Source organism: Lathyrus oleraceus, chromosome 6, assembly GCF_024323335.1.
Source record: "Lathyrus oleraceus cultivar Zhongwan6 chromosome 6, CAAS_Psat_ZW6_1.0, whole genome shotgun sequence".
Lineage (NCBI taxonomy): Eukaryota > Viridiplantae > Streptophyta > Magnoliopsida > Fabales > Fabaceae > Lathyrus > Lathyrus oleraceus.
Window position 1 is genome coordinate 291,952,881 of NC_066584.1, and position 14,918 is coordinate 291,967,798.

At 35.2% G+C, this 14,918-nt stretch overlaps 1 protein-coding gene across 1 annotated transcript; it reads right to left on the bottom strand.

The window, feature by feature from the left end:
* Positions 1 to 10,565: 10,565 nt before the first annotated feature.
* On the bottom strand, positions 10,566 to 12,847 carry LOC127095268 (uncharacterized). Its single transcript, XM_051033983.1, has 6 exons — positions 12,780 to 12,847; positions 12,396 to 12,700; positions 12,096 to 12,278; positions 11,909 to 12,019; positions 11,787 to 11,836; positions 10,566 to 10,711 (listed from the first exon to the last, which is right to left on the bottom strand). Exons 2-6 carry the CDS (start codon positions 12,545 to 12,547, stop codon positions 10,566 to 10,568), a joined length of 642 nt encoding a protein of 213 aa, XP_050889940.1. The 5' UTR covers positions 12,548 to 12,700; positions 12,780 to 12,847.
* Between the last annotated feature and the right edge of the window lie 2,071 nt (positions 12,848 to 14,918).

The window sequence follows — 14,918 nt, forward strand, 5'->3', positions numbered from 1 at the left end:
GTAAGCATGTTAACCATTTTGTGATAACTCGCGCCCATTTGTTGTCTCACATATTGGAGAGAACTAATGGTTAAAGATGGCATATCTGGAGGAATATACCCTAACCCTCATGGTGGTTGTGCCATTCAACCAAGATTGCTAATAGTAGATCTTGGTGCTAAGTATGGATTGATAGAAGATGAAATAGCCATTGTATTATCTGCATACGTGGATGCACTAGTTTGTAGGTCTCCCATCATAGCAGTTGGTATGCCATAAGGGAGTTCCCTACCACTTGGGGGTAACGTAAAGTTCAAGGGAAAATGAGGCTTTGAATATCCTATCATATTTTGTGTAGCCTAGGAGTAATGGGCGCACACATTACTTGTGGTAAGGATAACACCACTTATGGTGGTACAATCGACGATGTTATCTAGCTTATAATAATGGGATTTTCTTCAATGGTGGTTGAAGTCCATGCATTGCCAACCGTCGAGTCTATTGGTTGTTCTTCAACATTAGGAGCATTGAGGAGGAAGTGGGTTTTTTAAAGTTGGACAGGTCATTTCTGAAAGTTTTTTTTACCACTCCTCAGACGCATAACGTTCAACAAATGAAGACATTTCATGTATGAAACACAAAATAAACAATATAAAAGACAAAATATTTTTCTAGAAATAAGTTTAAATTTTCTTGCACAAAAGGGTCTCATTAGGCGTGTCAATTTGTTTACTGGTATTTTTAGTAAACAATCACGGATTTGGTTTACTTAAGAGATTAAACTCGAAAAAATTTCAAACGTAAACTATAAAAGATGAAAGTAGACTCATACATTTATTTGATGACATTTAATAGTAGATCCTGGTGCTAATAGTAAAGAAAAAGCATAATAAATATCATCAAATAAATGATTTCATTTAAATAAATATGTAAAAGATGGAAGTAGACTCATACATTTTTCACAAACTATTTCTCTTGATGACTTAAATAATTTAGTTCGATAAAGAATAAGTGAAAGTTTAAGATCTCGATCTCATACATTGAGATTAAATAATAAATAATAATTAATTTAGTTTCAAATCTCGCTAACTCTTAATATTTACTTAAGACTTGAGCTTGTTTAAGGTATTAGTCATGATTAGCTTCTACTTAATTATTCATTACAATTTAAAAATAATTCAGATAAATAATTTAAAAAATTTAAAAGAAAAAAAAATATTTTGAAATAAAAACATTAATAAAAAGTAACAAATTTAAAATAAAAAAAATCAAGTGTTTTTAACGACATACTTAGAGCACACGCTCAACAATTAGTATTTGCTGAAAAACAATGACAATTTTATTATTTTTTAAAATTCATTTTTATTCGATTAATATTAGATAATTGAAAGTAGTAATTATTATACTCAGAGTAGTACAAACGATAGCTCCTTTCACTAAACTAAAATCTAATAATTCACTTTATAGTTAAAATAATATTTAATATTTTAAAAACTAATTAGAAATATAAAATGTTTCCTTTAGTTATAAGAGGCATGCCCTATCCAAGCCAAAAAAACGTCTGGATTATAAAATTTGGGTCTATCCTATGTTAAACTCTTACACTCATAATAATAGTACATTTTCTCTTAAATCCTCCCAAAATATCTTGCATTTTTATTCAAGATTTTCGTTTGGAAACATAATTCTATTGTTTTTAAGATATCTAAAGGCTCAAAATCCTCTCAAATACATATAATGTACATGTTTGATGCTCATTGAAATAATCTTTTTTTTTCTGTATCATGAATACCTTTCGAAATTTATAATCCTGACCCTTGAAAGGATTGGTCCATAGATTGAACTCTGGATTATTTGAATGATAATTGAAATTGTCTTATTTTTTATTGGTTGTAGTAACAATCAAGTGTTATATACGTTAATGTTGGAAAATAATTTATCAATAAACACGAGTTTACTTTACATGAGCATATGCTTCAATGGGTTTGTATGGATGCTACCAAATTAGGTTTTGGCATTCTTATCGGGAGGTCAGATTGTGGTTTGGATAAAAGACATGCATTTGTTACAATGAGATGTGAAAAAAGTGACCAGTATAAAGAATCTTTCAAGAAGTTGAAATGTGACGGCACCATAATAGAAAAATATGAATGTCATTTAAAGTTGTGTATATTCCAGAAATTGAAGGATACATGTACATTTAGTATGATTTATTGTATACATAATTATGGATTACATCATAAGTTAGTTAATCATCATATTATCTGTCATCTGAATTCTGAAGAGAAGAAACTTGTTTCGAACATGACATTAAATATGGTTGAGCCCAAAAATATACTCACAGTGGCTCACCTCAAAATCCAACCGAATGCATTATGTGTATTAGTTGAATTTCAAAATCATCACATTTTGTTTGAATTTTATTTGAAACCAGGATGTCCCATACCACAGACAATTTCATACCATAGACATCCCCGAAATGGACATGTCATGCCACAAAAGAGGCTAAAACTTGATTGAATACTTTTTTTGGATATGATGGAGAGTTTACCAAGTTAAACAATATTGAAAGAGAATCAAATCATGAAAATTCTAAGGCGGAACCACTCATAGATTTAGATGGTGACACTTTTTTTTGATGCGCTTTAGTTTTTATCTTACAATACATTTGGTGTACAAATGTTACTTTGGTATTTTCATGGATGGATGTTGACCTTGTTTTGATGTGTTTTAGTATGTGTCTAACATTACCTGTAGAAACATTGTAATTACATTTTTAAGTTGTTGTTATTTGGTAAAACAACCATTGTTCATAGTATGTCTGGATTCCAATCTTCGTACATACTCCTGATACAACATTTGGGTGTTTATTTTCATACAAGTTGAAAAACGGGGTATGTCCAAATTCCAATCTCCGCACATACCCCTAAGACAATATTTGGGTGTCTATTTTGATACAAGTTGCAAAATGGGGTGTATATAGATTCCAATCTCCATACACACCCAAAGACAACATTTGGATGCCTATTTTTATATAATTCGTTAAAAAGGGGTGTATCCGGATTTCAATCTCCGTACACACCTCCGAGATAACATTTGGGTGTCTAGTTTCATATAAGTTGCAAAACAGAGGTGTATTAGGCTCCCAATCTCCACACACACCCCTGAGACATAAGTATTTTGTAGACAATATAACCTTAAATATTTTGGCCATTCATAATTCACATGAAATACTACTCAAGTTTGCAAAACATACGACATATTACCCAGTCATTCATAATGAATTCATATGAAATACAACTGCGACACATTTCTACCGTAGAACATATATTCATAAGTCGCATACATAAGTCATGCATAAATCATACATCAATCATACACAAAATCCAACTTCTGGGTAAATCGCACACCCATCTTCCTCATATGCCTCCTATATTGTAGTACAAGTCGAGCTTATGATAATATTTCCTATAAAGTGACCCTCTAATGGGCACATTCCTAAAACTCTCCTCTACTTATGACATCTCTTCTAATAGCGACAATATGTTGGCACATAGGCAAGACATCCACGACATGGCCTACCATTGCCTATTTTTCCTATAGTATCTTCTAATGAGTTGGTCTAGGAAGATTTCCATATGGATCTGATGTCATATATGGATAGAAAACTATATAAAACCATGGACGAGGAGTTGGCGTACTACATACATTCTTTAGTACTATATGCCCACGGTACTCCACAAATATCTCATTAGCATCTCTACAGATGACAGTGGTATGAACAATAAATGTGAGGTCCCTATGTATACCCTAATTGTCACATTACTCAATTAGGTAGATGTGGGAACATATGTCGAGACCCATAAACCATCCATCTAGAATACTAACATATCACCTCCAAAGGTCGTGTCTGACGCTGCTCGATGTATGGTGTGAGACAAATATCATCATCTAGAATACATTCAAAAGAAAATGTGTACGACTCAATCGTCAGACTCCCCATGAGTGGGATAATCGAGAATGCACGTGTAAACTCTTTGGTATAGTCGAAAACATACTCCCATCTGACTATACTTGGAAAATTCTAAAGAAGCCATGCCTTAAAATGGTTCAGATGAAAATCAAGAAGTGGGTACTACAAGTATTATGGAATTAATGATTGACATGTATTTAAATTACCTGAAGAAATAGACAGTTGTTTCACGTCTCGCCTTCCATTGATTATCTTTATCTAACTTGGAATACAGGTAAACCAAACCAGATACCCCTCAGTTATACTCATGAATCATCTCCAAGTCAATGAAGTATTTAAGGTAGACAACATCGACATGTGTCACACTTTTGTCCATAAAAATGGTTGTCCCAACCAAAAACGTGAAGTGTGTATTAAATGGACAATGTCTATGATATGCAAATTGTGAATCATAACCCACATTATTTTCAGCGACATCCAATTGGCCATCATTATTTTGCTTAAGAAATAAAAATCTATCATGATATCCTCTGGCATCTAGAATCTCCTTTTGGGAATCACTAGGACCAACTCCTAATTTTATCATTATTAGGTCTTCTGCCTCTGAGCTTTAGATAGAAGAGTGATCCAACAACCTTCCTGTTATTGGAAGATGGAGGATTCACCATAAATCATCAAGAGTATTGTTCATCTCACCAATGGGAAGATGAAACGATGATGCCTATGTGTTCCATATCTCATCAAATTCCGACATAACACCATGTTCAATATAACCATATCATGTTCTACAAAAGTTCTTCTATCCATATACCTTCAATACTTCTTGAAACAATGGTTCATATAGCTACGCCAACTTTACTATTTTCCCGGTGTGTCACAGTGCTGCAATGATAAATTCATTAATGCCAGATGATTCAATTAGTATAAAACAAATGTTTAAAAGCATAATTAAATATTTATGTTACCTCTCTTTCTCACACATGCCTAGTGGTATGGTTTGCATATTGAGGAAGTGGTGACATGTCATATGGGCCTCTAAACCATCTGGTGTGACAACAAAAAACTTGTCGGAGGATGTGGATCATACACATGTACATCAACATCAAGAGTATGTAAGACAATAATAGGTGCATCATCATTTACCAGAGATCAATGACCAAGGGACGAAGATCCCTCAGCAACACATGAGGATTTAGCTTTCTCCCTACGCATAGAAGCATGTTGAGACAACTGACCATGTATGTACCTTAGTTGTTTATTGTTATTTTTCTATAATCATTCAAGACAAAGCATATCATAATCACAATTAGATTACACTTCAAAATTTAACATAGCTACCCAATAAAACATAAGCATAATGACAATCATTATTTTAAATAATTTGAATAAACAATCTGTATTTTGAAATTCTGATGGATTGTCTGTATTTTGAAAATTGGATGATCCTAATATGCATCTGAATTCTTACTAGTAGCATAACCCTAACCCCAAATGTCTCAAATTCAAACCAAATCTAAGTAGGAGATAAAAGACATTACATTTATATTGGATGAAATATAATGTAGTTTAATTAGAATATATGAGGAGATTGCATGGATTAAAATCAGAAAAAATAAGGCGAGGATAAGAAATTTACTAAATATTCTTCAAAAGTGAGAGATGAACGTGCTTAGTTTGAATGGTAAGGAGTAGAGATTGGTTAATGTGTTTAGTTTGACCAAAAATGGAGTGCAAATTGAGAGATGATTGAAAGAATGTTGAATCTGAATTTTTGAGAGGGTATTTCGTGTTTTAGAGTTGATTTCAAATGTAAGATAATAAAGAGGGAAATGTGATTGTGTCCTTTAAAAGGGTGCATCCAAATTCCAATTTTTGAAGAGTGTGTTCGTAGATGTAATTTGGATACATATTTCTCAAAATGGGTGCTGACATTTTTTATGAACTTAATTTGTTGTAGCATGTGGTACATATGGATTTCAAACTCCAGACAATGCAAAAAATGTATTTTTAGGTTTTCATCTGAATGTGTGAAAATTTGGGTATTTCTTTTCCTACCCTTAGGGTGTGGGTCACACCTCTGAAAACCCAAAATTGCCCTCAGGTGTTTTTGAAGATGCATCTCCTGATGCACCTTAAATTAACTCATTCTTCGTAAATCAAGCAGTCACCCCATTTTGGCTAAAAATTGGTCCGAAGATGCTTCTGCGAAACTTTCTAGGATGTATTCAGAGATGTATCTCCAAAAAATAAACTTGAACCCATTTACTTCGTGTTTTTCATTAAGCTAATTTATTTAACAATTTAGTGACATTTTCGAAAATGCATCTCCAAAAATGTCAAGCGGGAAGTTGGATATATCACCATCTTGCATGATCATCTCTCCCACACTCCATATCACCTCCATAACCCAAAACCCTTAAAAAAATCATTCTTAATCAACTTTTCGACTCCGAATCATCATTCTTGCATTTTATCACATCAAAGGGAGCAAACGAAACTGTAATTTAAGGTAAAGTTCACTCATTTCATCCTCATTGCTTGCATTAATCTTGTTCTTAAGCTGAAAAAATGAATGTTACGCCCGGATGTGCATCTCCGAATTTACCTTTTCATGTTTCAAATGTACATATCCGAAATTTCTTGCTATTGTGTGTTTTTTAAACCATTATTCTATTTTGGTTCATATTAGATATGATGCATCCAGATATGTTTCCCAAACCGAGTGCTAGACCGGTTATTGTCGAGATAGATGTTGGTTAACAATTTAGAAATGAACAACTATTTACTGCTCGTGAGCATATGCTTCAATGGGTCCGTATGGAGGCCATGAAATTGAGGTTTGGCATTGTAATTGAAAGGTTTGGTAATGGTTCAAATAGAAGGCAAACATTTGCAAACATGAGATGCGAGAGAAGTGGAACATACGTTCCACTGATTCAGAAGTTGAAACATGATGACACCAGATTGAGAAAATGTGAGTGTCAGTTTATATTGCTGATACATTGAAATTTAATGTGGTTTATAGTATACATAATCATGCCTTGCAAACCGAGCTAGTCAGTAATCCTATAATATGTTGCCTTAAACCGAAGAAGAAGGAAATTGTTCAGAACATATCTTTAATCAGGGTGACACTGAAAAACCTACTTGCATATTTGAAACAAAAAAAATCTGAAAGTGTTTTGAATATCAAGCAGGTATACAATGTGCGTTATCGAAATATCAAGTAGGTATATAATGACCAACCCTAAACTTTGGGGATTGCTCACTATACCGTTATATAAGCATACCACACCCTTGAAATCCAAAATTGCATTTCATACGTCCAGAGATGCGTCTCCATATGCACCCAAATCACAACCAAAATGCGCTAATATGAGATCCACCTCATTTTGAACAAAAATATGGTTTGAAGATGCATCTTCGTATAGTATTTGGTTTATTATGTAAGTTGAGTATGCACCTAAGGGGGAGGGGGGAATTAGGTATTATGCAACTTTTTTTGGTTTTGACTTCACTACAACAAACAAGACCTTAGACAGCGCTTTTTTTAGCCTTAGACAGCGCTTTAAAGCGCTGTCTAAACCTCCGCTGCTAAAGGTTTAGACAGCGCTTTTTTAAATCTTAAAAGCGCTGTCCGTATGGAGGCCATGAAATTGAGGTTTGGCATTGTAATTGAAAGGTTTGGTAATGGTTCAAATAGAAGGCAAACATTTGCAAACATGAGATGCGAGAGAAGTGGAACATACGTTCCACTGATTCAGAAGTTGAAACATGATGACACCAGATTGAGAAAATGTGAGTGTCAGTTTATATTGCTGATACATTGAAATTTAATGTGGTTTATAGTATACATAATCATGCCTTGCAAACCGAGCTAGTCAGTAATCCTATAATATGTTGCCTTAAACCGAAGAAGAAGGAAATTGTTCAGAACATATCTTTAATCAGGGTGACACTGAAAAACCTACTTGCATATTTGAAACAAAAAAAATCTGAAAGTGTTTTGAATATCAAGCAGGTATACAATGTGCATTATCGAAATATCAAGTAGGTATATAATGACCAACCCTAAACTTTGGGGATTGCTCACTATACCGTTATATAAGCATACCACACCCTTGAAATCCAAAATTGCATTTCATACGTCCAGAGATGCGTCTACATATGCACCCAAATCACAACCAAAATGCGCTAATATGAGATCCACCTCATTTTGAACAAAAATATGGTTTGAAGATGCATCTTCGTATAGTATTTGGTTTATTATGTAAGTTGAGTATGCACCTAAGGGGGAGGGGGGAATTAGGTATTATGCAACTTTTTTCGGTTTTGACTTCACTACAACAAACAAGACCTTAGACAGCGCTTTTTTTAGCCTTAGACAGCGCTTTAAAGCGCTGTCTAAACCTCCGCTGCTAAAGGTTTAGACAGCGCTTTTTTAAATCTTAAAAGCGCTGTCCGTATGGAGGCCATGAAATTGAGGTTTGGCATTGTAATTGAAAGGTTTGGTAATGGTTCAAATAGAAGGCAAACATTTGCAAACATGAGATGCGAGAGAAGTGGAACATACGTTCCACTGATTCAGAAGTTGAAACATGATGACACCAGATTGAGAAAATGTGAGTGTCAGTTTATATTGCTGATACATTGAAATTTAATGTGGTTTATAGTATACATAATCATGCCTTGCAAACCGAGCTAGTCAGTAATCCTATAATATGTTGCCTTAAACCGAAGAAGAAGGAAATTGTTCAGAACATATCTTTAATCAGGGTGACACTGAAAAACCTACTTGCATATTTGAAACAAAAAAAATCTGAAAGTGTTTTGAATATCAAGCAGGTATACAATGTGCGTTATCGAAATATCAAGTAGGTATATAATGACCAACCCTAAACTTTGGGGATTGCTCACTATACCGTTATATAAGCATACCACACCCTTGAAATCCAAAATTGCATTTCATACGTCCAGAGATGCGTCTCCATATGCACCCAAATCACAACCAAAATGCGCTAATATGAGATCCACCTCATTTTGAACAAAAATATGGTTTGAAGATGCATCTTCGTATAGTATTTGGTTTATTATGTAAGTTGAGTATGCACCTAAGGGGGAGGGGGGAATTAGGTATTATGCAACTTTTTTCGGTTTTGACTTCACTACAACAAACAAGACCTTAGACAGCGCTTTTTTTAGCCTTAGACAGCGCTTTAAAGCGCTGTCTAAACCTCCGCTGCTAAAGGTTTAGACAGCGCTTTTTTAAATCTTAAAAGCGCTGTCCGTATGGAGGCCATGAAATTGAGGTTTGGCATTGTAATTGAAAGGTTTGGTAATGGTTCAAATAGAAGGCAAACATTTGCAAACATGAGATGCGAGAGAAGTGGAACATACGTTCCACTGATTCAGAAGTTGAAACATGATGACACCAGATTGAGAAAATGTGAGTGTCAGTTTATATTGCTGATACATTGAAATTTAATGTGGTTTATAGTATACATAATCATGCCTTGCAAACCGAGCTAGTCAGTAATCCTATAATATGTTGCCTTAAACCGAAGAAGAAGGAAATTGTTCAGAACATATCTTTAATCAGGGTGACACTGAAAAACCTACTTGCATATTTGAAACAAAAAAAATCTGAAAGTGTTTTGAATATCAAGCAGGTATACAATGTGCGTTATCGAAATATCAAGTAGGTATATAATGACCAACCCTAAACTTTGGGGATTGCTCACTATACCGTTATATAAGCATACCACACCCTTGAAATCCAAAATTGCATTTCATACGTCCAGAGATGCGTCTCCATATGCACCCAAATCACAACCAAAATGCGCTAATATGAGATCCACCTCATTTTGAACAAAAATATGGTTTGAAGATGCATCTTCGTATAGTATTTGGTTTATTATGTAAGTTGAGTATGCACCTAAGGGGGAGGGGGGAATTAGGTATTATGCAACTTTTTTCGGTTTTGACTTCACTACAACAAACAAGACCTTAGACAGCGCTTTTTTTAGCCTTAGACAGCGCTTTAAAGCGCTGTCTAAACCTCCGCTGCTAAAGGTTTAGACAGCGCTTTTTTAAATCTTAAAAGCGCTGTCCGTATGGAGGCCATGAAATTGAGGTTTGGCATTGTAATTGAAAGGTTTGGTAATGGTTCAAATAGAAGGCAAACATTTGCAAACATGAGATGCGAGAGAAGTGGAACATACGTTCCACTGATTCAGAAGTTGAAACATGATGACACCAGATTGAGAAAATGTGAGTGTCAGTTTATATTGCTGATACATTGAAATTTAATGTGGTTTATAGTATACATAATCATGCCTTGCAAACCGAGCTAGTCAGTAATCCTATAATATGTTGCCTTAAACCGAAGAAGAAGGAAATTGTTCAGAACATATCTTTAATCAGGGTGACACTGAAAAACCTACTTGCATATTTGAAACAAAAAAAATCTGAAAGTGTTTTGAATATCAAGCAGGTATACAATGTGCGTTATCGAAATATCAAGTAGGTATATAATGACCAACCCTAAACTTTGGGGATTGCTCACTATACCGTTATATAAGCATACCACACCCTTGAAATCCAAAATTGCATTTCATACGTCCAGAGATGCGTCTCCATATGCACCCAAATCACAACCAAAATGCGCTAATATGAGATCCACCTCATTTTGAACAAAAATATGGTTTGAAGATGCATCTTCGTATAGTATTTGGTTTATTATGTAAGTTGAGTATGCACCTAAGGGGGAGGGGGGAATTAGGTATTATGCAACTTTTTTCGGTTTTGACTTCACTACAACAAACAAGACCTTAGACAGCGCTTTTTTTAGCCTTAGACAGCGCTTTAAAGCGCTGTCTAAACCTCCGCTGCTAAAGGTTTAGACAGCGCTTTTTTAAATCTTAAAAGCGCTGTCTAAGCCCCCCCCCCCCCCCCCCCTTAGACAGCGCTTTGGCCAAAAGCGCTTTATAAGACCCTCTTATTTTAAATTTTTTAGGTATACCTTAGACAGCGCTTTTGAAAAGCGCTGTCTAAGCCCCACCCCTTAGACAGCGCTTTTGCCTAAAGCGCTTTCTAATCCCCCCCTTAGACAGCGCTTTTTACAAAAGCGCTGTCTAAGGTATACGAAAATTTTTGAAGCTTTTGTTTTAAACCACATTTTTTCCAGGTTTATAAACCAGAATTTCTACCTGTTTTCAACCAGATTTTGACAGACAATTATCACATTTTATATATGCCATTTTGGCCTTTTTTCTACCAATTTTTGGCTAACAAATATATATATATACCAATTCAAACCAATTTTGCCTTAAATGTATCAAAATATATACAAATTTATGTACACATTTACAAGTCATTACATATACTACAAATGTACACATTAATTACACAAATTTATGAACAAACATTGAGCTCTAACATGAATTGACACCACTCCTCTTTGATTTCGTCCACTTGATCCTTTGTATAAAATGCACACTTGAATTCCTCAAAGTACTACATAATAATATAACATATTTTGAATTAATTCCAACTATTTAATTATATGAGATATGTGTAAATATAAAAATAACTCATAAGTTAGAAATACATACATCGGTGGGAATCTTTAATTGGCCCAAAGCAAGAGTATCTCGCATAAACCTCAACATGAAATACCCGCAATCTATTTGATTACGTTGTTGAGGACACTACATATGAAAAAAAAAATATGGATTATAAATCCTAAGTTTTATCAAGTGTCATCACTAATATAATAAAAAATGTGGTAATTAAAAATATACCGCCACTTTAATCCATGTAATGGAGTTGGCGCCCCTCCTTGAGGTTTGGATAACTCGTTGGGCCCGAAAAGCTTGTAGGACGCTAATAAAATAAAAATGAAGCAATTAGAACAATTCACATAAACTAAGAAATTTTTTGAACATTCTCACTTACGTGTCAATTAGGACCTTCATATCCGGGTATGTTGTCCAATCATTTCCTAACGAGTCAAGATAATACACAATTTCTCGGATAGGATTGATTGCGAGCAACAACCAATGTCCACTGTAATGATTAGGCAAATGTTAGATGGTAACTTGGAAAATAATTATAATAGATGAATTTAGAATGAAATGCTAACCCGGTATTAAACGGTATAAAAAACAACTTCTCCGCATCTTTATTGTCCATGAGGATCCGAAGAACGTACTCCGTCACGGTATCCGGTCTATTTAAGATTAAAACTAAGTTGACGGTCGCGGGTGCTAAGAATCCGAATGACACGTCCAAACCATTGGGGCGCATCAATTTGTCATACAAAAACCTAATATAAAAACATCATTAACACCTCTTTTGAAACATAAAGTAAACCGGATTAACATAAAGTAAACATCATTAACATAAGTTGTTTAATTAATAAAACAAAGTAGACCGGATTTACCTAATATATGTATTGACAACGTTGACGCCGATTTCTTCATGACTAAAAACTTGCATGAAGTCTTCATTACCAATCATTTGGTCGTAATCAAAGCCGAAAATCCCTACCTCCATATGTAGGGTCCGAACACCTCCGGTCGGTATATCGGTCATCTCTAGAAATGTCCTGAGGCACGACCTATACTTGGTGGTAGTTTTTTTCCTAGCTACGGTCTTCTTAGCACCAGAACTTTTTACCCGTGCGGAGGCGTTGCTAACCTCCTTTTTTTGTTGTGCGGAGGCATTGCTAACCTCATTTTCTTGAAGCTACATGTCATATAAATAGTTAGATCAAATTAAGAATGTAACAACTTCCATGAATATATGTCATATAATTGTATATTACCTCTTTTCTTGAAACCGTGGACTCGGTATGCCGTGGAATCGCATTATCTTTTGATTTGGATTTTGTGGGAGTCTATTTAACATAACCAAGGAAAATATGTAAGTAAAATTTTAAGCATAAATTTTAAACTTTGAATATACACATTAAAGTTAACATAAGTTTTAAGCATACCTCATATCCTACGCATATGAGGTTTGTCGGCCATGCAACAAACGAACCTACTGCTTCGTGCACCGTTGTTGCATCCGAATCATCGCTAGGATATGGTAATGCTGCATTCGGCCCAACTGCAATATCAACTGATACCTTCAAACATCCAGCAAAATAGAACGTATACCTATCGGTAGAAAATGTTCCATTATAACATGGCAATCATGTGTCTTCAAATTCTTCAACTTGAGGTCTTTCATAGAAACAAGTCTTCTGATATCAGATGAGTATCCTTCTGGAACCTTAACTTCACTCAGAGACTTACACAAATTTTTTTTCTCCTTTCTAGATAAAGTAAAAGCAGCAGGTGGTAGATATGTTCGTCTTCCTTTCTTCACGGGTGCTAATTCAGTTCTCATTCCCATTTTTAACATGTCCCCCCTTGCTTTAAGGCCATCCTTAGACTTGCCTTTTATATTGAGTAATGTACCGATAACACTTTCAAATACGTTTTTTTCAATATGCATAACATCGAGAAAATGTCTCACGTACAAAGACTTCCAATATGGCAATTCAAAAAATATCGACCTTTTCTTCCACCCACCTTTCACAATCTTATGTGCAAAAGGCTTGCCAAACTCAGTACGCACATCTTTCACCTTTTCAAAAACTTGTTCACCTGACAATGCGGGTGGAGCTCTACGATGTTCGGTGTCTCCATTGAATGCTTTTCTCCACCCACGGTAGTGATGTTTAGAATGTAAGAATCTACGATGACCGAGAAACACATTCTTCTGGCAAAGTTCCAATCGAAACGTATCGGTTCCGTCTTCACAAACAGGACACGCACGTTGACCTTTAATGCTATACCCAGATAGATTCCCGTATGCTGGAAAATCATTAATTGTGCCAAACAACATCGCCCTCAAATTGAAACTTTCTTTCCTATATCCATCATAAACCTCCACACCGTTCTCCCACAAAATCTTTAAATCTTCGATCAGAGGTGTCAAGTATACGTCTATGTCATTCCCTGGTTGTTTAGGCCCAGAGATTAACATAGATAACATCATGTACTTACGCTTCATACATAGCCACGGAGGTAGGTTATAAATCATAAGAATCACAGACCATGTGGTACGTGAGATACTTTGAAGACCATGTGGGTTCATTCCATCAGTAGATAATGCCAATCGAAGGTTTCTTGCTTCTGATCCAAACTCAGGATAATCATTATCAATCTTCGACCACTGTGGTGAATCAGCCGGATACCGATACTTTCCATCAATAATTCTTTCATCTGCATGCCAAGTAAGATGTCTTGCATCGGTTTCACTACGAAACATGCGCCTAAATCTCGGAATTATCGGAAAATACCATAAGACTTTTGCGGGAGATAATCTTTTCTTATATCGAGACAAACCGCATTTAGGGCACTCAGTTAACATTGCATATTCGTTACGAAACAAAATGCAATCGTTAGGACAAGCATGTATCTTATCATAGCTCATGCCAATAGAGCACAACATTTTTTTTGCCTCATAGGTTCGATTAGGAAGAACATTATCATCCGGTAGCATTTCTCTCATAAGGGCCAACAACTCTGTGAAACTTTTATCCGACCATCCATTGCCCGCCTTTAAGTTGTACAACTTTAATACCGCAGAAAGTCTTGAGAATTTAGTGCAACCTTTGTACAACGGTTTCTCTGCATCGCTTACCATCCTCTCAAACATTTCAGGACAATCATGAAGATCTTCTTCCAGTGCTTCTACAATCTCTTCAACTCGATCACAATCGTATGTTTCCGTGTCTTTGTCGTATGAAGCATAGGTCGTATTACTTTTTCCACTCGATTCAACATTCTCGTTAATTTTCTCACCATGAAATATCCAACACTGATAACTTTGATCAATTCCATGCCTCAGCAAATGCGATTTCAATCCATGTGCGTCAACCTTACCAATATAACAACAACGCAAGCAAGGA